The sequence below is a fragment of the Triturus cristatus genome, chromosome 4_2 (assembly GCF_964204655.1).
Source record: "Triturus cristatus chromosome 4_2, aTriCri1.1, whole genome shotgun sequence".
NCBI classification, from domain to species: domain Eukaryota; kingdom Metazoa; phylum Chordata; class Amphibia; order Caudata; family Salamandridae; genus Triturus; species Triturus cristatus.
This window is the reverse complement of record NC_140586.1, coordinates 323,248,764-323,273,507: the sequence shown is the minus strand read 5'-3', so window position 1 is coordinate 323,273,507 and position 24,744 is coordinate 323,248,764. Positions and strand designations below refer to the sequence as shown.

Genomic DNA, 24,744 nt, shown 5'->3' with positions numbered 1-24,744 from the left:
AACAGTTCATGGAACAGTCAACTGAGCACATAGGTCACAAGTTCAGCACACAATGTTGCTACTCCAAACAGCAAGTGCGCTTGACTTTTCAAACTATGTAATGTTCCTTTCAAATAGTTTTTGTTAACCAATAAGGAACATGATTTTAACAAATACAAACATGCACCCTACTTTTCAGTCTAAAATGTTCTCAAACAGCCACTCATTTCTTTTCTTTTTTCAAAACTGCATCTTATCCACCATTTTAGAAAAATCTTATTTTTCAAACTACCATTTCACATACAGACACCTTCTGAGTGCATCCAGACCTCCTTTGAAGATGCTTAGAGTGTGGATTGTGGGACTGAGCTATATTTTCTGGAGCCAAAGGTATGCTGAAAGCAGAGGTATTGACAAAAAACTAGCTTTGCCAAATGTAGAGATTAAATGGATTGGTCAGAGAGGATTAAAGTGGCACCAATTGATGCCATTGGTTAAATCCTTTTTGCATCTCCAACACCCTGACCTCATAATTGTGCACTGTGGTGGCAATGACCTAGGCACTTTGACTGGGGTAGGTCTGGAAATGCTTATGAAGGACACCTTTGGCGAATTAATGTCACTTTTCCCCCAAACCGCCTTTGTGTATTCTAACGTATGCCAAAGACAGAAATGGAACTGGTCCAATCATCTTTGTCCACAGATTGAGAAAGCTAGGAAACATGTCAATAAAGCTGTTTCTGCTTACCTCAGAGATTATAGGATGGGGTCCATTTACAACAACAATCTGCGTTTTAATATGCAAGGCATCTATAGGAGAGATGGTGTACATTTTACAGATGAGGGTAACAGAATCTTCCTCAACAACTTTAGACTCTGTATAGGTACTTACTTGAAGGTACCAAAATCTCTCAATAAACACAACGGCTCTTTTTAGAGCCACTCAAGATCTAAACACATAAGCTTGATGTTTATCTGAAAAATATTACTTTTTTTTTTGCTTGGAGTCATGCACCCAATGCGTGCACACCAGGGGGCTGTGAGAGGAGTCGTGCACCCAACGCAAGAGGAATCGTGCACCCAACGCGTGCACACCAGGGGGCCGCGCTGAGCGCCGTGCTGGGTGCGCGACTTCTAATTTGCCTGTAAAATAAAAATTAGCACCTATCACTAATTTCTATTCTCCCCGGGGACCCCATCCCCGGGGCCTATATATAACGTTGGGGACCGTGGTGGGAGCCCCAATGCCCCCACGGTCCCAGCCAGCTCCCCACGTCCTTCGGGAGCCTGCATTGCTTTTCCACACGGGGAGCTGCTAACATGCAGCTCCCCGTGTGGAAAAGCAATATGGTTTCCCACTCTCTCTTTCAAAATCCAAACCAAGTTTGCTCTGACAGGGCGGGAGCCTTGGCTCACGCCCTGCCATAGCAAACAGCAGTGTCCCGGGGGTGGGCACCCCGAGACACTGCAGGAGCTGGCCCTGGGGGGTGGCGGTCCCCAGGGCCATCGACTGCTCCAGGAGGGGGGCCACGCAGCCCCCCTCCCACAATATAAAAAGCCCCGGGGGTTGTAGTCCCTGGGTATTGGGGGGGTCTTTGAGCCCCTCCACCCACTTGTTTTTAAAGCCCTGGGGGGTAGCGGTCCCAGGGGAAGGGGGGGCTTTGAGCCCCACCACCCATTTATTTTGTAGCCCCGGGAGGTGCCGGTCCCTGGGGCTGGGGGGCCCAGAGGGGCCCCCCATCAAATTTAATATTTTTGCCCCTGGGATTTGCCCCCGGGGGCTAATTATTAAAGAAGCGCAGGAGCCCGCGCTTCTTTTTTTTATTATTTTTACGGCAGGATCTGCACAAGAAAAATTGGGGAGCCCTGGGGGTCCTTGTGGGACCTCCTAAGCAGGTCCAGAGGGTCAGGGTATTTCTACCCTGCCCCCTTTATACGTTTTGCACACTTCATCCACTGATTTCTTGAGCCCCGCTTCTACCGAGGCACAAAATGGCTGCCAACACTTCCTGGTTTGGAGTGTTTACAGCCAGTTGACAGCCAATTAGCATGCAGCTCGTGATCGGGAGGGTGCGCGCTGGGTGTGCATAGGGTGCGCGGATCCTCCGAGGTCATAGATATATCTACGATTTTACTTTTGATTTTCTCAGCAACTACTGAATGGATTTACACCATTTAACCAAAAGGCACGAGTGTGAACCAAGGGTTACCTCTTTGCCAAATTTCGTGTAATTCCGTTAAGCAGTTCGGGCTGCAGCTGCGATTAAAGGTTCCTATGGAAAATTGCATGGGGAAAACACGTTTTGGGACCCCCCTTTTTTCTCGGCCCCCGCTTGACAAATCACCCTGAGACTTTCAGGATAGGACCAGACCGGAGCGCCCCACCAGTTTTGAAAATTTCGCCAAGATTCGTCAACCGGCGCCAAAGGTATTCCAAATAGAATGTTACGGATTTCCTATGGATAATAGGTCCTAACTATAACTACCTACTGGCGACTGCCAGTAGCTAATATATATATATATATGGGAATGTGTCCTTGTGTAAATGTAACTGGTGCTTATGTAATGTATTAGGTCTGATTTTATCAAGTTTTTCGATTAAATAGTGTATTGGAAGGACTCGCCCATCATATCCCAGACTTGAAACAAAATATGAAACAGGAACCTATTTCTTGAGGTGACAACTGCCTTCCAGGCCTCCTTACAAACCGGTTGCTAGGCAATTGCTATCACCCCGCAGGAGCAATCGGCACATGCTGCCTATTTCAAAGACCTAAATCACAGCCCAGTAAATAAAGGCAGAAGTGAACCAGAATTCCTGAAATGCATGCACTGCGCTCTAGATAAGGCTGGAACATAGAGCAATTATGGCTACATTACAACCGATTTCAAGCTCTGCCACAATTGAGTGAGCAACCCAGGTGAAAAGTCCTGAAGCGAAATGTAGAGACTTCCCACTCTTGCACCAACAGCCGTATATGTAGGGTAGGATCAGTATTGAGAGATCACAAGATCTCACCAGATAATCCACAGCAGGCTACCGACAGAGAACTTGCGTAATTTGGCTTACACTAACCTGCGGGTAGTGTGAAGCCAACACATTCAGTTTAAGAAACTGCTCTCACCCACCTGATGCAAATCATAAATTTTTTCTTCCTCACACCAATAAATTTTCCGTTGCAGTGAAAACCGCATGACTGGACACAATGAGTGAAAGCGGGTAAATAGAAGGTAGCCGCCCACCCTGGAAAAATCCTGTCCTTGTAAATGTAATGTAAATGTGGGTGTACTTGTAAAGCACACTGTGACTCCATGGAGTATCCTGGCGCTGAAGACCACTGGGGAACCTGTCCTGGTTTTCCCTGTGAGATGGTCCCTTGCTGGGTATCTCCAAGGTGAAACCAGGCATCCCCGGCGTCTGTGGGGGGCCGTTGTAGAGATGAGGCAAGCTTAATGCCCAGAGTTGCCGAGTGTGTTCCTGGTTAGAGTAGGTACCGAGGCGAGAATTATCGAGTCCGTTTTGACCCTGGTCCACAACCCTGCCGTGTCAGGAATTGAACCCTGGTCCCTGGCTGATTCTCTGCTTACGGGTCGGCCACCTCTAACCAGTGAGCCACACCTCTCCACAACCAACCTTACCAACTCTGGAATGGATGACACTGAAAACAAGCAAAAGCTAAAGCGCGACGTATTATTTTTGTTCCAACTTTCACTTTTTTGCATATTTCCATCCCTCCGTTCGACTCTGCCTTCTTCTTTTTTCCCTCCCTCGGGTTTCCCACTGATGCCCAGCGAGTATCTCACCTCTCTCTGACCCTCTCTCTCTTCTTTCACTGGCTGTTTTCGCTGCCCCTTCTGGGTTATATTTTCTCAGTGGCGTTACCCCAGAGAGTGGCTTGCTGACGGGAGCAGCCCCAGAACTCCTTCAGCGTAAAGCTTCAATTCAATTGTGGACTCAGGTGGAAGTGTCACTCAGCTGGAAGTGAACGCGGTGTGTGTCTATTCCGGGTTGGTGTTGTACTGCTGCCCCCGCACAAGTGATGACTTGTGCAGACACCAAGACACCGACCTCAGGCACATAGATCTGTGGAGAGTGGGCATCCTTAATAGAAACGAGGGAGATTCAGGATCACTCCGTGCACTCTGTACCGGCGTGCACTGTGGCAAAGAAGCTGTTGCAACGTTACATTCTGGGGCAAAGACAGCCAGTGTACCGAGCAGTCTTCATATTGCCGTTTGGCCATTGCTTGTTGAGACACTGCTAAAGTGAGCGGCATTCATTTAAAACAATAAAATACCAGCGGACTGTGTAACGCCGCACGTAAAAGATCCAGTCTGGGTGTGCGTGGCCAGAAGGAGACAGGGTGGTAACAAGGAGGGACTAAAAAGCCTCACTCACAATCCAAAGCCAGCGTTTAGCATCAATGATGACGCAAGCCACAAAGTAAATAGAATGGGGAAACAGAATTGGGAAGGGATGTTACAATACAGCCAGGTGCTGCATGGCACATTCGACCTCACAGCACAACTGGAAAAGCAGCTTATTAACAAATGAGAACAAAGGAAATAGAGGGAATATGCATGTAATAAAAAAATTCGTTCACCTGAAAACTGTGCAGTCTTTTCTCATCCATCTATTTACCCACCCATCCATCCATCCACTACCTACCCACCCACACATACAAAAATATATACATACATACATACATACATCCTCTTGTTTTCATCATGGTTAAGGACTTTTAAGACACCATTATAATTTGTAATTATACATTACAGTGAGTGTACAGGTCAGTCGAATATTTTTAGTGGTTCAATTTTTGCTCAGCATATTTGAACTCTTCAACTGTGTTCTCATTTCTATGCCAAATGTATTAAACATTATAGTAAAGCTCATGGGAGCCTCAGCATATTTCTTCCATGGTGGCATGCGCTAAAAAGACATACATATTTCGGGTTGATAGGATGGCTGCAGTGGGCCTTAGAGTGTCTCCCTGCTGCTTCCTTGCAGTGAGCCTCCCAGTGCTGCTCAGTGTATTCCTTTCAGCACCCTGAGGGAAGGTCTTTCTCAAACTTGGTGCTTCTGGCCTGACATTGGGGCAGATTTACAATAACTGGCGCATCCCTGCATATCAGCAGGGATGCGCCAGTTATTGTGCGTCACGGCTCCGCCACCATGGATGCGCCGCATTTACAATGCGGCGCACCATGGGGCAAAAACAGGCAGATGCGTGACGCATCTGTGCCGTAAAGGCGGCGCATTGCTGGAGTTGCGTCGCAAGCGCGACGCAGCTCCAGCAAGGCTCTGGGGTGCCCTTTCGTTACAATGCTGCGTCAATCCTTACGCCTTCTTCAAGCAGGCGCAGGGTTTTGACGCAGCATGAGCTCAAAAGGGACTGAGTGAAATCTTGTAGATTTCACTCAGCCACTTTTAGGAGGCGTTCCTGCGACGGAACGCCCCCCCCCCCGCGCAGGAACGCCTACTTCTGGTGCAGGGCTTTACAACGTGACGCATCTCCCAGATGCGTCACGTTGTAAATACCCCGCAGCCTGGCGCTGGTTTTGCGTCGCCGCTGCGTCACAAAAGTGACGCAACGGCGGCGTGAAAGAGGCGCAAGGCGCTTATAAATCTGCCCCATTGTGTCTGCAAACAAAGTGCACTCGGCACCTCCAGCTTTGTGTTGTATTTGCTTATTGAAATTAGGCAGCTATTTTCATTAAACAAATGGTGGAAAGGCCGTGTAAAAGTCTCCCCGCGCCCATCACTGCCTCTTTTTTTCAACAAAGATGAAAATATTGTGTCAAAAGTAATGTGAATTAAAGGGGAGGAGAAGAGGAACAGCTTTCGCCCATTCAAGTGAGGAGGAAAAAAGCTGGTTGAACATTTCCACTTCTTTTGAGAGGCACGGTAGCCCCGGCTGGGCCTGAATGGGGGAGGCTTGTAAGCCTCTGTGAGGCTGTTAGACCGCTCACGGCAATGAGGGCTAATGACTGGGCTCGAGTCCTCTGGTGCACAAAAGGGGGCTCTGAGTGGGCAGTCGGGCTGAATGGCAGGTGCGTTTTGAGAGAGAGCGAGGAAACTGTCAGCAGATTGATTCTGCCAGGGCCATAGAAAGGCAAGTCCTGCAGGCTGGGGCCTGGCCCGGCGTGGTGCAGCTGGGGGCAGAGCAGGCCCTCAACAAGTGTGAGAAGGACATGAGGAAAGTTCATTCCGTGAACTTGGAGGAAAAGGGGATGTCTTTGTGAAACTCCCAGCGCTGGAGCACGCAGATCAGAAATGTCCAATGCAGCTTCACTCTCTTTTACCCCACGCCCCGTAAAACCACCGCTATCCGGCGAGACATAAAAACATTTTTTTTTTCTATGTTAGCTAACTTTTATGGGTGTATACATGCAAACATACATGGCTATAAAGTAAAGATATAGCTCTAGGTAACATCGATACAGCCTCCATAGGGCTGGAATTGTGGAATAAGTAAGGGACAACCCTATAGCCAACAATGGGCACCCCCGTCCGGTCACCTGTGGTGTTCCCAGGGTTCTTCTCTTTCCCCCCTTCTCTTTAATCTTTACATCTGTCCCCTTGTCACCTCTCTTCTTGAGCTGGGGGTCTCTGTGTATAGCTACGCAGATGACCTCCAGCTCGTCTTTGATCTTTCCTCCTCTCCTGACTCTCTTCCTAAGTTCAGTTCCACCTTAATCTTCATTTCCGAGTGGATGAGCGCTAACCATCTTAAGCTCAACCCCGATAAGACGGAACTTGTCCTCACGGGTGGTTCATCTAACCCCTGGTCCCCAGCACACTGGCCCCTTTCTTTTGGTCCCCCTCCTACGCCTTCTTCCTCTGTTCGCACCCTCGGCATCAAAGTTAGTTCTGACTTAACAATGCATAGTCAGATTAGCTCTGTTGTGTCTTCCTGCTTTCTTTCCCTCCGTCTCATCCGGAAAATCTCACGCTTTTTCACCACTGATGCACTCAGAACCATAGTCCTGGCTTTAGTCATCTCTCGCCTTGACTATGGGAATGGCCTGTACGTGGGCATTCCTGCCTACGAGTCCCGACGTCTACAGGCCATTCAAAATCAAGCTGCCCGCCTCATTTTTTCCCTTCCCAAATTCTCTCACATTACTCCTGTTCTTAAATCTCTTCACTGGCTCCCTATCCGTTTCAGATCTCTTTTCAAACTAGCCTGCTTCGCTTTTCGAGCTTACTCCCGCTCTGCCCCTGCCTACATCACCTCCCTTATTTCATCCCACGCCACTAGTCGAACCCTCCGTTCTTCTTCTCTCTCTCTTCTGCACATCCCCCGTTTCCGCAAACACAGAACTGGTGGCACTCGCCTCTCCGTTTTGGCCCCCCAGTTCTGGAACAGCCTTACACTTCATATTCGTTCCATCCCCATCTACACCCACTTTCGAAAAGCCCTCAAAACTTTTCTTTTCATTCAGGCTTTTTCCTCATAGGTCCCTCGGATCCCCTCTGTGAGCTCTGACCAGGTCCCCAGCGCCAGGAAGCCGCTTGGCCACAGTGCGCTTTATTAAATATTTTTTCATTCATTCATTCATCATACAAAAGCGTCTAATTGAAAGCTTAAATAATCCAGATGTACCTGGTCAGAGGAGAAAAATAGAGGACAAAATTAGCAGAAAATTGTTAAAACAAGATCACTATGTGGCTTTAGGCTACGTGAACAGGTTTGTACATGCAAACCTAGGAATGTTGTGTATGTTGTGTATTAATGCCAAAGCCAATAGGCATAGTAGTTTCAGAGATAACATTGTATCTAGTGCAAAGTGCAGTCATGTTAAAATAGTTAAGGTATTTGCAGTTCACAGTCCAGGTTAGCCGTCATCCATTTCTTATCACTGCCTGAATGGATCATTTGTTCTGCATGGCCACAAGGTTGTGGGTATGTATTAACTTTTACTTGCTTTACCTTCATGGTGGGGGTTATAAGCATAACAATATGCCCTGTGTGTGCATGTACTAATTTACTAGGATTCCTAATTACTTGTCTTTCGGTGCACTTATTTTTGTGAGCTAAGGGCCTGATTTAGAACTCGGCAAAGGGTTTCTCCGCCACAACGGTGACGGATATGCCGTCTACCGAAATATAAATCCGATATGATGTAATAAGATTTATGTTTCGGCAGATGGGATATCCATCACCTTTGTGACAGAGTAACTGATCCGCTGAGTTCTAATCAGGCCCTTAGTAACTCTGAATTGTGAATAATTCAAGAGTTCTATAGATCCTTTCCAGAACTGATGTCCACTAACACCTATGGTTGCTTTACAGGTGGAAGACACAGGAAGGTACACATGTTTGGCATCAAGCCCTGCAGGAGACGATGACCAAGAGTATTTAGTGAAAGTTCATGGTGAGTTTCTTTGAACAGATGTGGAAATGGTTCTAGAATAGCCCAGATATGGATTGCTAATTGCTACTGTTAGTTTGTACTTCTTCCAGTGCATTTTTGGCAAAGACTTCTCTCATTATCTCAGAGGCATCTCTTCACTAAAAGAAAGAAACTATCTGTTGTGGTGTCTGTGGGTTTTTGTAGCAGTAGTCCCCCCACATTTTGCCTGGTATTTGCTGCAATTTTGAGTGTACTGAACTGGGTTCCTTTTAACCAGGTCCCCAGTGCCAGTGTTCTTTCCCCAAAACAAGACAACTGGTCACTTGAACCCCAGGTGACCAGGCCTTTAGCACCTCTGTTAGTACCTAGTAAGTGGTACCTCTTGTACCTAGGGCATTGGTACTTAAGAGGGTCCCGAAGAGGTTCAGCATATCTTGTTGTGCCACTCTAAGGAACCCAGCACCAAACTCATACAGACTGCCACTGCGGGCTGCGTGACAAGGTGGTCCAAAAAGTGGAAACACAATATGGCACATACTTGTGTACCATGTCTCCTAACCCTACATGTAAAATTTGTAAGTCACTCCCTAAGGCAGGCCTTGCAGCCCTAAGGCAGGGTGCATTATATTGCATGTGAGGACATATCTGCATGAGCAGATATTCCCCTGTGCTGGCCAGTTCAATTACTGACAGTACAAGCAAAAAGAGAAGCCATCTTTAGGTACGTACTGAGCACTGGTCTAAACAAGTTCGCCAACTAAATAATGGCTTCACTGAAACATATGGTATCAAAAACCTCGAATTAATAAACCCACACTGATTCCAGTGATGGGTTTATTGATACATGTACCCAGAGGGTACCTTTGAGGTATCCCCTGAAACCAACCAACCCTCTAGTGTGCTGGCTGACTGGTCCAGTCTAGCCTACCACCCCTGATGAGGTTCCTGAATGTCCACTCTCTCAGGAGGTCAGTAACAATGCCTGCTCTGGAGGGAGGTGTTTTACAGATCCTCCAGGAAGGCTGGTAAATTAGTTTTCCAATGCAGGGAGGTTCAAAGAACCCACCACCTTTTGTATGCAAATCTGGCTTCCCTCAGAGGTGAGGGAATGCCATGACCCCTGACCAGGGCCCATTTGCTGCCAGGACAGGTGGGAAAATTAGTAGTCAGCTAGGTGTGTCCACCCTCAGGCTAGTCCCTCCTCTAAAGTGGGCTACCATCTTGAGGATGGCAGACTTGGGAACTCTGGGACAAGGTTATGTCAACCTCCTAAAGAAAGTGGTTATACAAGTGGTGTAGTAACCCTAGGGGATAAGTAGCCCATTGGATGCTACCATACACTCCCCCAACACCCCTAAATCTATTATTTAAGGGAGCACCTGGCACCAGGGAATTAAATTCCTGCCGAACAAAGAAGAAGAAGGACAGCAAAGAGCTGTGAGAAGGAAGGACTGTGGAGAAGCAACTGACTTGCCGACCTGTCTTCTGTTCTCGCCAGATTGTGCTAAAGTTGTCTCGGCGTACAGCTGTTGTGCTGCCAAAAACCTAGGAGGACTGCCTGCCTTCAACAAAGCCCCAGAAACTCCTGTGGAGTTGTGGAGGTGCTTCCCTGCATCCTACAGGCAATCCAAAAGAATCCGGTTCGCTGCAAACCTGATACCGGAAAGCACCTCTGCATTTGCACTGCCTAGCCCGAGTTGAAGTGGGCCAATGGTTCCTGTTTGGTCTCCCGACCCTCCAGCGACAAAGCCCACCTTGAGTAAGCTTCTCTGCTTACTTGCAATATCCAGTAATAGAACCAGACATCACAGGGGCTTATCTGCTCATGCAGATATGTCCTCAAATAAAATATAATGCACCCTGCCTTAGGGCTCAAAGGCCTGCTGTAGGGGTGAATTACATATATTAGATGCAGTGACATTGGCATGACACACAGGAGTGTGCCACTTCATGTTTTCACGAATGGTTTGCACCATGTCATTCAGCCTTCAATGGCAGTCTTTGTGGAATTTGTGTGCGGGTCCTTTAGGGCGGCATAAGATATGCTGCAGCCCTTTGGGACCCTCTTTAACACTCATGCCCTAGATACTTTGGGTACCATTTACTAGGGATTTACAGGGATGCTAAAGTCCTTAGCTAATTGTAACACAATTAGACAACACTTTGTTTTGGGGAAGGTTCATTGGCGCTGATGTCTGGTTAACAGGCCTTGGTGCACTGTCAGAGTCGAACATTACCATCTAATAGCTAAAATGGGGGCAAAAAGTGGGGGGATAACCACAACAAAATCCCAGTTTCCTATAGTCTGTAATCACCATGGAAAGTTTGGCACTCTTGTACATTTATCTACTATAGTCTTGTAATCATGACATATTACCAAGAACTATGTGCTATCATTTCTTTTTTCATAACAGAGATAAATAAATCTAGTTTTATGCATCCTGTTTTTCAGTCCCTAAAGCAGACTAAGTTGAAGTTTTTAATATTTGACCCTAATTGTAGCACAGCACTTTATATGGGTACCTTATTTGAGGAAAGAGATGAGTGCTCATTTCTATGCCTAGTTAATAGCAGATTATTTGTTCTCTGAATATGTGGACAAATGTCTGAGACATCATTTGGCATTTATGTTAAGCTGTTAAAGAAACAATGCCATTTAGAAGCAATTTATGTCAAGAAAGCAAGCAGTAAATAGATTATGATAATTTGGTCCACTTTTAATTCTGTACCTTATATTTTATTTCTTTTGAATTTTTTAATGTAATTTATTTACAATTGTGCTTGTTAATGTCTTGGTTTATAAAAGCAAATACCAAAGAAACTTTTAAATAGTAAGGAATTGTGTGAATGAACCAGACTTTGAGAAGATTCCAAATACTTGTCCCCTTACTGATAAAAAGCACACAACCAAATGACAGTTTGGCACTACCAGACTAAAAAGTTTCCTAACAGATAATAGAATCACAGTATGTTATTTTACCCTGCAACCTGCCCCAGTAGAAAGAGTGAGAAGTCTGCGGGCATGTCATTCTCTGAACCAAACACCTACAGGGAATCAGGAAAAGGTTGAGATAGCAGTGGGAACGTGGGGATTACATATTGTCACAGTGTACAGGGTGGATGAAAGCACATGGTCTGAAGTGTTAGTACAAGATCACAAATGTCACCTGGGCTCTGGCATGATCCTAGCACTGATGAAAGGTATTATTATAATGTACATCGCACCAACTGTGTTGTGATTGTGTGATCAGCAGCCTACAGATATTTTCATGGTCAGCTTAACCCAGTGACCTATCTCAACACATTATGTTTATAATGAACAATTCTGAATTGTCGTTTAATGCACGATAACAGTCCCATGCCAAATAATAGCTGATATCTATTTATTCAGCATACAAGGAATATATACTAACAGAATATCGTGAATAAATGTCATGATTCAAAAATATTGTGGCTAAAGTACTGAGTATCAATATATCCTGAGGTAAGTAAGATATAGGTAAGTATATGTTTACTAAACGTAACTCCACATCCGTGGACCTTGAAGATATGTATATAGTAAATGACAATATTTTTATCATTGATATTCTGACTTACAATCTATGGAATTTTTCAGTTATGGCTATGGTCACCACCTCCACCATAATGCAGCCCATATCATTTGCCCTTGCCGTTATACCTTGCCATGGAAGCATTATCATTCTGATGGGAAACATTTTTCCTAGCCATAATTCCATGGCTTTATATGACAGTTTCCTGGTTTAGAAATAATATCCGTTTAGTTTCACCCTTTAACATGCCTATATGTGAGCAATGTTTGGCAGCCTCAATTCTGCTATTTATTTTATGTTTTTGTGGTTTGTCTGCTAGGGGGGCAGGTGTGCAACCCAGCAATGGATGCCACTATTTATACCCTTGCCATCAGTCCTCAGAGCGTGAATAAGGGTTAATGAAATAAAGGTGATTGTGATCAATGTACACTTCCTAACCGTTTGCTCCCCGACCCCCTAGTATTCAAGCTAAGCATAATTTTTATAAGGTGTTTAATTATGTGACTTTTTCCTCACTCTATTGTGTGTCCTCATCATCTTGGGGGATATGGTGTACTCACTATTTATACCCTTGCCATCAGTCCTCAGAGCGTGAATAAGGGTTAATGAAATAAAGGTGATTGTGATCAATGTACACTTCCTAACCGTTTGCTCCCCGACCCCCTAGTATTCAAGCTAAGCATAATTTTTATAAGGTGTTTAATTATGTGACTTTTTCCTCACTCTATTGTGTGTCCTCATCATCTTGGGGGATATGGTGTACTCACTGTTTTGTAAAGTGTTAATCCAAAGCAGACCTAATAGAACTGCCTTAAAAGACATGCTATCCAGGTCTCCAGTGCCAGTTCTCTTTCCCTAAAACAGTACTATTGTTCCCCCAATTTGTTAATCTTAATGTTATGGGGAATTTGTAAAGCGCACGGCTACTCCAAGGAGTGTCCCGGTGCTGAAAATGTCCCCCTTGAAAGAGAGATAGTATGTATTCTAATTCTAACAAGTCCACAGTTACTGATGGAACAACCAGGTCTTAAGTTGGCGCCTGAAACTAAGAAGCTCTTGTTCTTGTCTGAGGGAGAGAGGCAGAGTGTTCCATAATCTTCCAACTACCACCTGGAGCGTCCCCCCTTCCTAGTCCGGAAGAATTTAGGCACCAATAACAAATGTTGGGCCGATGACCTTTGAGTCCTGGCTGGGGTATAGGGTATAGTTCTCTTTCTGATGTACTGAGCACCACTGTTATGGAGAGCCTTAAAGGCCAGCCCCAGAGACTTAAAATTAATCCTATTTTTCACTGAAAGCCAGTGTAAAGATTTTAAATGAATCGTCATATGGGTCCTGGGCCCTACCAGAGAAATAGCTCTGGCGGACGCATTTTGAACAACCTGTAAGCGGCTCAGTAAATAATTGGGGATGCCCAGGTATAATGCATTTCCATAATCCAGCCTGGACATAATCAGGGCTTGGAAAACAGTTTTCCTAAGGGGAGCAAAGGTAAAAAAATTCTCATCATTTTTAGGAGTCTAAAACACATGCCAGCCACAGATTGCACCTGCGACTTCATGGAGAGATCTGAGTCAAGCATGACTCCCAGGTTTTTAATGGTGGTGACTCGACTAGCAGGTGGCGGCTGATCCTGGGGCCACCAAATCCGTCATTCATCACCTGGTGTATGTCCGAAGAAGATTATTTCAGTTTTGGCGGAATTGCATGACAATTGGTTTTGTCAGAACCAGTCAAACACTTTAGTCAAGCATAGATAGATTGAATTATCATTAAATGGCTCGTCCTTCTCACACATGAACAACAGTTGGGAGTCATCGACATAAGTTTTTTGCCCCAGGGGTGCCAGCGGTGCCATATAAATATTAAATAAAGTTGGACTGAGCCTTGAGGCACTCCAACATTCATCGACGGAATATCTGCTGAAAAAGGGGGCGACCACACAGATTGCTGACGACCTTCCAGAAAAGAAGAAAACCACCTGAGAACCGTGCCTCCAATGCCACATTCACTAAGTCTCTGAAGGAGTCATCCATGGGGCACGGTATCAAAAGCTGCCGAGAGGTCCAGCAGTATCAATACTGCCTTGCCTCCTCTACCAAGGGTGGCTTTGATAGTTTCAGTGGCTGCCAATAAGGCTGTTTCAGTACTATAATTAGCTCTAAAACCTGACTGACTGGGATGAAGAGCATTAGTGGCCTCAATAGTCCGTAATAACCACATTCACATACTTCTCCAACGCCTTGGCGAAAAAATGAAGCAGTGGTATAGGCCTATAGTTGCTTACCACTGCAGGGTCAGCTGAAGGTCAGCTGAAGGTTTCTTCAAAAGAGGAAGAATTTTACCCTGTTTCCACCTCGCCAGGACCTTTCCTTCTGACAAGGACAGGTTCAGGGCTTGATTCACAGCTGGATTCAAAACCTCGGCGACAGATGCCACTATTTTCGCAGGGCATGGATCCGATGGCGACCCAGACTTAAGCGCCTTCATGATGGCAAGTGAAGTATCCAGAGAAACAGGGGGTTAATCCAGAAGTATTTCTTCCATAGAATGTCCTTTGGGGTCTGACACAACATCCTGACTCATACAAGTAGGTATGTCAAATGAATCTTGAATGGTCTTAATTTTGTTAAAGAAAAATGTTGCAACCTGATTCGTCCATTCGAGGGTGGGAGTAAAAAGGCTCTGAATGACATTGGGGGATGCAAAATCTTTCACAATTTTAAACAATTCTCTACTGCTATTTCTGGCTTGATCCATTTTAGTAGCCCATAAACTATTTTTCTTGTCCCGAACTTTAGCATAGTGCACTTTGAGTGCCTGTTTATAGATGTTTTTACTTATTGGATCAAAACTTTTTCTCCATAGGCGCTCAAGGCATTTACACGCCCTTTTACTTTTTCTTAAAGCCTCAGTGAACCAGGGAGCCGAAGTTTTTCCCTGTTCGGTGTTTTACGCATCTTAGGTGGAGCTAGATGCAGTGCCCAATTCTGAAGCCAACTTTCCAGAGCATGTGTCACCTCTTCTAAGGGGCCCTTCACATGAATAGGATGGTGGTTCAATATTTCTGCCAGAGAGTCGGGCGTTATCAGCCTAAAGGATCTATATTCTTTAGCTTGTTGTATACAATGAGATTGTGTCCTACTCAGATCTTTTTAAGCCTGAAAGTGAGCATAAAATGGTCAGACCAAACAATAGGAAGGGGGTTATCTAAATCAATGTTACATGTTGAGAAGATCAGGTCTAACAAGTGACCCTTTTCATGTGTGGGAGACATCACATACGGAGTCAGGCTGAAGATATTCAAAGATTCGCACAGCTTCTTGGTCTCTGGGTCTTCCTTTTGATCTAAATGTATATTAAAGTCCCGAGGACCAGGCATTGATTATATCTAGTTACAATGGGTGCTACGGCATGGCTGATGGACTCCAAAAAGCGTCCAGTCGGCCCTGGAGGTCAATATATAATCACCCCTGCAACTGACTGGTTGGCTGAGACCTCCAAGTGAAAGCCTAAGCCTTCAGATCCCGCCAGATCAGTGATAGATAGAGACGAGCAAGGGAGAGAATTCTTATGAATAATCGCTACCCCCACCTCTATTTCCCAGTCTATCTTTCCTGATTATCATATAGTTAGGGGGTATAGCGTTTGCGAGAGTTGGATTAGATCCCTCAATTGGCCATACCTTTGCCACCCCTTTGAGTCCCTAACAAAATGGTACCACAAGTACCCAGGGCATGAGTACTAAAGAGGGTCCCTAACAGCTGCAGCATGTATAGTGCCACCCTAAGGGACCCCTCACCTAACTCATAAAGACTGCCATTGCAGGCTGCGTATTTGCTGCAGATAAAAGTGGAAACACGACATGGCATACATCTCTGTGTGCCATGCCTACAGACACTGCATGCAGTATAGGGAAGCCACCCCTACAGAAGGCCTTACAACCCTATGGCAGGGTGCACTATACTACGTGTGTGGACATATCTGCATGAGACAATTCTTAGATGTCACAAGTGAACAGGGAAGTCATTTTAAGTACATGTGCTGGACACTGGTGAAACTGAGCACCTCAACTATATGATGGCTTCACTTAAATCTATGGTGTTTGGTATCAAACACCTTGTATAAATAAACCCACACTGATTCCATTGGTGAATGTATTAATACATGCACCCAGAGGGAGCCTTAGAGGTACCCCTCGAAACCTACCAGCCTCTAGTGTGCTGCCTGACTGGTATAGATCAGCCTGCCACCACAGACAGGTTTCTGACCCCCTGCAGGTGAGAGCCCACACTCTCTGAGGTCAGAAACAATGCCTGCTCTGGCCGAAGGTGTTGTCACCTCCTCCAAGCAGGAGGGCTAAGTAATCATCATATCAAGGTAGGAGGCTTCAAAGGCCTCTGCTACCTTTGATATGTGATTACAGCTTCCCCAGACAGGGGAAATGCCAACCCCCTGCCCTGTGCCAATTTAACAACAGGACAAGCGGGAAATTTACAAGGGAGTCATGGTGCACTACCTGGCTAGTCACACCGCTAAGGTGAGCTGCCTGATGTGTCCCCCTTTAAAGTTCTGCCATCTTGGTGATGGCACAATTAGGAACTCTGGGACATGGTTATGCCGATTTGCCACAGGAAGTGGTCATATAGGGGGTATAGTGACTCAAATGGCAAGTAGCCCATTGGCTACCACCCTTCACGCCCCTTGCCGCCTCTGAATTTAGCATTTAGAGGAGTTCCTGGCACCAGAAATGCAGATTCTACTGACCTAAGAAGAAGAAGGACACCAAAAAGCTATGAAAAGCAAGAACTGAGGAGCAGCAACTTACCTGGCTCCAACCCTGCCAGCCTGTCTGCTGTCTCCAGTGAATCGTCCTACAGCTGCTCTGCCTCCAAAAGCCTGGGAGGACTGTCAGCATTTCAAGAAGCAGCCAGGATCTCCAATGAAGTAGCGGAGCTGCTCCCCTGCTGGCACCCAAGAAGAACTGCGAGGACTCTGGATCTCCAAAAACCCAACACCAGAAAGCACCACTTCACCTGTGCTCCCCAGCCCGAGTTGAAGTGGGCCAATGGTGCCAGTGAGGTCCTGCGACCCTTCATAGTCCAACCCCAGATAGGGTTTCCTTGGACTCGACTCCCAGTCACCGCCTGCATCCTCTTTGTGCAGGCTCCCTCCACTTCCAATGTCTCCCGCAGTGAAAAACCAACAACTCAATACACCACTGCACCCAAGCCCTACAGTCTAAGGAGAAGTGGACCGAAGGTGTCCCTAAGTGCCCGGGCATCATCAGAACTGAGCCCCCTTGTTGGCTCAGCCGGACTGCCCCCCAGTCTCTATGTCAAACCTCTTTGTCCCAGGATTGTGTCCTACTGAAATCAACGGGGCAATTGATGCTGAAAAGCACCTCAGCACCCGGACACCCCAGAGCCTCCCAAGTTGACCTGTTGGTGTTACCTTGGACCTTGCCCCATACGTACCTTAAATCCAGAAGATTCGTCCTGTATGTCGCTGCTAAGTATCATATGCAGTACATGTGTTTTCCCCATAGGATAACATTACTGCATTAGAGATAATACAAGTGTACTTACCTGTTTTCTTCAAAACTGCCATTTGAAACAATACTTACCCAATAACGAACTTCTTGGTGTCTAAAAGTATCTAAAAATGTGTGCTATTTTTTCTAAATTGTGTTGTATCTCCTTATTGAGTGTGTTTGTATCCTTTATTGACTGTGCGTATGCAACAAATGTCTAACACTTCTCCTTGATAAGCCTACTTCTGCTCGACCACACTACCACAGCACGATCACCTTGGGATTGTTAAAGAAAGCCCTGTGCACTAGTAGGGATACCTGTACTCTTTATACAATATACCTCTTTTTGGTATATTAAATAAAGAGCTATCTTCCTACAGAAACCATTTAATTTCATCTTGATTATGATTTTGCATGGGCTCCTGTATGTCAAAGAATAAGTAAAGGGGTTAAACACAGTTTGTTATTAAGACATATATATGTGGCTGTTATCTTTCTTCACTCCTCTTTCTTAGCACTCAAAAACATTACATTTAAAAAGGTTAAATAAATAGATGCATCTCATTTTATTCACTCAATGGCAGTGAAAAATACACAGTAACTTTCTGTTTGTTTTACAATGTGCTTATTTTCAAAGAGTTCTAAGGTTAGTAATTGTGAAAGCGATACATCTAAATGTGTTCACAATAACATTTGTCCAAGTTGAGGAAACCCCATCAGAGAACTGATAAAAACATAAAATTATCACAAATCTTAAGGCCCACATAACACATTTGTTATGAATCCTTGACATCAACTTGATGGCCGGATCACAAACAATTTTTACTGCCTTTATTTAATTTTTCTAAGTGGGAAGTAAAGCAATGCTTATGTAAACACAGTTTACCACTGTATTATGAAATCAGATTTCAGGAGATGGTAATGGGTGAAAATAATGTGTGTTCATATTTGTAGTGTGGCATTTGTTTGTGGTGGTGATGTGGAGTGGTGTTTTCTATTAGATTGTGTTTTGTGCTGCATTACTGCAATGTGATTTTGTTGTGTTGTAGTGTGTTTTTTTGCTGCTTTGTATATGCTATTGTGTTATTTTTGGTTTACTTTGGAGATCTCAAAAACTGCTGCTACATTTGCAGCAAAAAGCCAAAAGCAGCACACGTTTATAAAACCTCTGTGAAAAGAAACCTTTTACTATTGTTCCCTAACGTGTCTAAGTCCATTCTTAGATCCTGCAAGTGCAGTGCTGCCATTAAGAGTATATGGTGCTTGGAGTTTGTCATTACGAACTCCACAGCTCCTTAATGGCTACACTGAAAAATGAGAAATTTGGTATCAAACTTCTCAGCACATTAAACCACACTGTTGCCTGTTTGGGATTTAATGAAAAATGCACAGATGCCCCCTGAAAACTAACCCACTACTAGTGTCCAGGGTGAGTGATTGCTTTCAGCTGCCACCACCAGACATGTTTCTGGACCCCTGGGTCCAGAGCCTGTTGCTCTTGGGGGCATGAAACAATGCACATCCTGGGACGAGCTGCTAAGCCTCCTCCCCCTAGGATTGGCAGAGTCCCCGAAGGGGAAGCTTCAAAGGCTTGCTGCCTTTGTGAGCTTCCTCAGGCCACTTGCTGCTTTCAGCAACTGGTCCCCACTGGTTCTGACCCCCACTTTGGGCGGGAGAACTGGTGGGAAAAACAAGTGAGGAAGGGAGTTGTGCCCACCTTTGCCAACTCCACCCCTGAGGTGGGGGAGGCGAGGTGAAGAACAACCCTCAGTCCCCGCCATCTTGCAGATGGGGGGACACAGCCAACCAGGGAAAGGCATATGTCCCCCTCCCACTGGAGGGTGGCATTATAGGGGGTGTACCCACATCAGGGAAGGGACCCATCCTTTTACCTACCTGTAACGCCCCTAAATCTACTATTTAGGGGCCCCCCGAACCTTGGTTCCTCAGACAAGAACCTAGAATAAGAAAAGAAGGAGAAGGACCGAACAGATGTGCCGAAGCGAACAAGAGGAAGACGCCTACTGACTTGGCCCCAGCCCTACCGGCCTGTCTCCACCTCGAACCTGCTCCTGCGAAATCTCAGTGTGTCCTGCAGCCAGCAACCTCAAAAACCCTGGAGGACCTGCTTGCCTTCAACCCCAAAGACTGTGTCTCCCGTGAACACCGGATTTGTTCAACAACAACCTCTGGCCCCGACCGAAAACTGTGAATCCGCACCACTCTGCACCCGCCCTCCACGGCCTGAGCTCGAGTGGGAAAACACCACGAGGAGGTCTCTCTGGCGATCCTGACCCAAGATCCAGCGATCCCTGGCCTGCCTCAAGCTTCCAGCTGACGCCTGCAGCCTAAATCCGAAAGATCCCCCCAACCTCGACAATGAGCTGGTAAGAAGATACGACCCCAAAAGGCACTCCCGCACCCGACGCCCTGCGGCCTTGGGTGGCCCAACCGACGGTGCTTAGCCAACCCCCAACATCCTAACTTACCTCTCAAAGTGGTGGTCGCACCCAGACATCCTTCGTCCCCAAGCATGCAGTGCCTTTGCAAACCGGAGGTTCCCCATTGCAAACAACAGGGCGCCCAACGCCGAAACAGCACCCTGCACCCGGCTGCCCTAGTGCAGCTGAGGGGGCACCTTTGGTGCTACTTTGTTTCGCCATTTGCCCGGAGCAAAAGTCCAGGAGCTTTGCTCTCACAACCAAGTGACCTGCTCACCAGCAGCCACCAACCCTAGACCCCCTATCCCCATTGGATAACATTGGGCCTCAGCACTCTGCACCCGGCCGCCCTAGTGCCGCTGAGGGTGTAACAAGAGTGCATCCCTGACCCTGGGGGACCCCTGAGTTTACTCCCAGAACCTCAACTACCTCTACCGAATACTTACCTTAAAACTGATAACACTATTTTCCTCCACAGGATAACATTGACTGTTTTTGCTGGAAAAGTTTCTGAGTGTAGAGTTTAAGAACCTTAGGAAATTCTTTAAAATTGCACGATTTAAACAAAACGTTTTTACTTACCTGTTTACAGGAAATGTCCCAGTGTAGTATCCAGTTATACTACACTGCGAAAGAAAAGTAATCCAAAAGTAACTTACATGGTATTTTAGTGAAAAACCCATTCAAGTCTATGTACTGTATTTACAAATCATTGCATTTCTCTGAGACAATACTGTAAGTCAAATCAAAGTACATTTACAATTGCAATCCAAACTGTGTTACAATCTGTACATTAACTGCAACGTACTTATTGCTTACTTGTGCCAGGCTTGCTTGGTTCTAGGAAATAAAATAACTAAAAGAATATTTTTATGCCAAAACAATTGGTCTGAAGTTCAGTCTTTGAGTGTGGGAATTCATTTGCTGACTGAGTGTGTACAACAAATGCTTAACACTGTCCTATGATAAAGCCTTACTGCTCGACCACACTACCACAAATAGAGAGTAAGGTGCTATCTAACTTTACCTCTGCCTATCTTTGGGGTTCCACTGGACTCTGTGCACACAATACCTCAGTTTGGTATAGTATATACAGAGCCAGCTTCCTACACGAGGGCAATGTATAATTTAACTACCTAACTTGTAAAATTGTTTGTATCTATTGTGTGAGTGTGCATGTGTCAGGAAGTGGTTAGTCTGGTTAGGCATTGCTGGGCATTTTCATCTAGAACAGCAAAACTGTACGGTCAGCCATTTGTAGTTTGGTTATCGTATAGGGCAGTGTTTCCCAAACTGTGGTCCGCGGACTCCCAGGGGTCCCTAACACATTCCTAGGGGGTCCGCAGGCAGCAGTTTTGAAAGCACTGCAAAGTATCTTGTTTAATTAGCAGTTTTCAAAGAACAATAAAAGTGTCAAGATAACACCAGTGATTAATGTCCCTGCAGGAGAGAGATGAGAGTTTTGTCCAGTGGCAGCTTTGACTTATCTAATGTAGCACAGAGGGTTAATATGCCTACTGCAAAGAACGTGTACCAGGCATTTTAAAAAACAGTATGTTCGAGGCATATGAGCTGCAGATCACACACTTAGGATAGTAGATCGCCATCTGGTGTTGGGCTCGGATGCTTGTAGGTTGTTGTTGTCTTCGGAAGAAGTCTTTGGTCTCGAGATAGGTTACTCCTCACTTGGACTACAGTGCGCATGGGCATCCAATCCATCCTCAGATTGTTTTTTTCCGCCATTGGGTTTGGATGTAACTTTTCCAACTTTTATCTCAAATACAAGCTTTTTGAAGCAAACAAACTTCTACACTCACTCACTCACCTTCACTCGACATTGAATTAATCGGCTCGATTCCGGACGTTCGACGCGGGCTGCTGGGCCTATCCACGCTGTGAGGCCTACGGCTCATGGAAAGGACGCCGTTTAAAAAATGCCCCCAGTGTGGAGCAAAATTTACGCACATTGACCATAACAAAGTCTGCAACCTGTACCTATCACCGGAACACGACGAAGTCAGCTGTCCAGCCTGCTCAGCATTTCGATCCAAAAAGACCATTCGGGATCGAAGAGCTCGACGCCATATCATGGCACAAAGACCAGCTCCGGAACCAGTAAACATCTTCGACGAGGGTCCCGATGTCCCGGAAGAGGATTCCGAGGAACTTCAAATCATCTCAGAAGCAGACGACTCAGATGACCCCATTACTCCGGCGCGACGCGTGAGTACCACTGCCCCTGCCCCAACCCCTCCAAAACCTAAGGCACTGGTCAAGACTTCGCCAGCTGGCCTCAGTCGAGACAGAAAACACCCTTCAGAAGCCCCGCCTCCGGGCTCGGCTCTGAAGAAACATAAGCCTTCCGGTGGCTCGGGCCCGGGTAAGCCGCATGTCATTGTACCCCTGGCACCTTGGGCACCGAAGACAAAAGACCCCTTGGCACCGAAATCGGATCCGACACCTTCGGCACCGAAAACATCGAGGTCCATAGATAAACCGGCACCGAAAGTCCCCAAGTCGAAAGACTCAACTTCGGCACCGAAACCTTCCTCGGCACCGAAACCTTCATCGGCAACCGAAACCACCGGCTAAGGACTATAATACACCTCCTAAAGCCAAAGACTCTACCGATCAACCAAAACCTCGATCGGAACTGAGAAAATCGGCGCCAAAATCTGTTCCTGAAGATCAAGAACTTTTCCATCCAGATCCAACACAAAAAAGGATCTATATTAATCCAAAGACTGTACATGTCACTGCAGTGCCATGTATGAAACGGAAACTGGACACAACACCTGCCCCAGTTCCTATAAAAAAGAAGGACTCGGCAACATCACCTATTCCTCCTTCCTCTCTCATACGACCTGCTACCCCACCCCCTCTGCCTACACCACCTTTACCTCTACCATCTCCATCACATACACCACCACCACAGGATGATGATGATGACCTAGGGGGAGGGGGTGATCCTTATAATACTAATGATCCGTTCACGGATCCAGATACCGCACCATTGAATGATTGGGCATACCCTCTACCAGATATACCTGACCCTACACCATATCCCTCCAAACCATCACCTCCAGACGACCAACTGGGGTTTGGACAACTAGTAAACAGAGCAGCACTTTACCATGGCATCACCATGCACTCTGATGCACCTGAGGAAGACTTCCTCTTAGACACTTTTGAACAGTCTCAGAAGTCGGTACAAATTTTACCTATGCTTAAAGGGGTGATAAACCATGCCACAGAAGTATTTAAAGACCCCATCCGTGCCAGGGTGCTTAACCCAAGAATTGAGAAAAAATATAGACCTGCCCCAGAAGATCCTTGTTACATCAAAGGGCAGCTCCCTCTGGATTCTTTGGTCGTTTCCGACGCAAGGAAATGCGCCAACTCCCAAACCACTGGAGATACACCACCCCCGGACCAAGAATCCAAACTATTAGAAGCCTCGGGCAAACGGGTAGCAGCACAAGCTGCTAATCATTGCCGTATTGCCAACACCCAAGCCCTATTAGCACGCTACGATAGGGCTCACTACGATCAGTTGGAGAGTCTGCTACAACACCTGCCAGACTAATACAAGACCCAGGCAAATGACCTTATACAAGAGGGAAAACTTATCTCAAATGCCTCAATTAATGTGCACTTGACACCGCAGACACCGCCTCTCGAGCACTAAACACAAGTGTACTCCTTAGATGCTATGCTTGGCTAGGAATTTCAGGCTTTAAGCCAGAAGTACAAAGTACCATACTTAGCCAACCTTTTAACCAAGAACAGCTGTTTGGCCCAGCAGTTGACACTGCACTCGAAAAAATGAAAATAGACACCGAGACTGCTAAGTCCATGGGAGCATTGCAGTCTCCACAACCACGTGGCTCCTTTCGACGCTCCTTCTACAGAGGAGCCTCTAAGAATATCGGAGCACACACCTCCTCTACGTTCAAAACCTCTACACAAACATCTCCTAGTAGAGGATATTTTAGAGGAGGATATAGAGGAAACAACAGCAAGGGACGAGGTCGAGGCAATACCAACACTCGTATCTCCCCCGCCACAAAACAGTGACTTTCCTCCACTCCCCCCAGACCATTCCACTCCAGTCGGGGGAAGACTCAAACAGTTCCTACCTGTCTGGAACTCCATCACAACAGACAAGTGGGTAAGACAAATTGACAAATTATCCAGTATGGTTACTGCCTGGAACTCACCACTACCCCTCCACACATACCACCCAAGCAGCATTCCATGTCACTATCTTACGCTCCTCAAACAAGAAGTTCTCTCATTGCTTCAAAAACACGCAATAGAACCCGTTCCCTTACAACATCAGGGTACAGGGGTATACTCACTGTACTTCCTAATCCCCAAAAATGACAAGACTCTAAGACCAATACTCGACCTCAGACTCCTAAATCTGTACATAAACTCAGATCATTTCCATATGATCACTCTTCAGCAAGTGCTCCCACTACTACAACAAGGCGATTTCCTTGCCACACTAGATCTCAAGGACGCCTATTTCCACATTCCCATACATCCTGCTCACAGGAAGTACCTAAGGTTTGTGGTGGACGGACAACACTATCAGTTTACAGTCCTTCCATTCGGGGTAACAACTGCGCCCAGAGTATTCACCAAATGTCTAGCAGTAGCTTGCTTTCTGATCTTGAGGCATTTCAATTAGTCCAACTGGTTAAATTCCCGACTCATATCGGCGGACACCTGCTGGATCCTTTTCTGACAAACATCTCCTCTAATATTGAAGTGCTCCAGCCCAAGCCTATGGCCTGGACTGATCACTATCTGATCGAAACGCATATTGCTATTAACATCCCTCTAGCCAATAACAACTTGCCTAAGACTCTCA

At 46.1% G+C, this 24,744-nt stretch overlaps 1 protein-coding gene and 1 pseudogene across 1 annotated transcript in view; both read left to right on the top strand.

Annotated features, from left to right (window-relative positions):
* Positions 1-24,744, top strand: part of HMCN1 (hemicentin 1) — a 1,072,905-nt gene that overhangs the window by 787,236 nt on the left and 260,925 nt on the right. The window contains exon 70 of the mRNA XM_085601687.1: positions 8,280-8,361. Within this exon, the coding sequence (XP_085457813.1) occupies positions 8,280-8,361 (82 nt within the window). The remainder of the gene's footprint in view (positions 1-8,279; positions 8,362-24,744) is intronic.
* On the top strand, positions 23,089-23,942 carry LOC146833802 (uncharacterized; annotated as a pseudogene).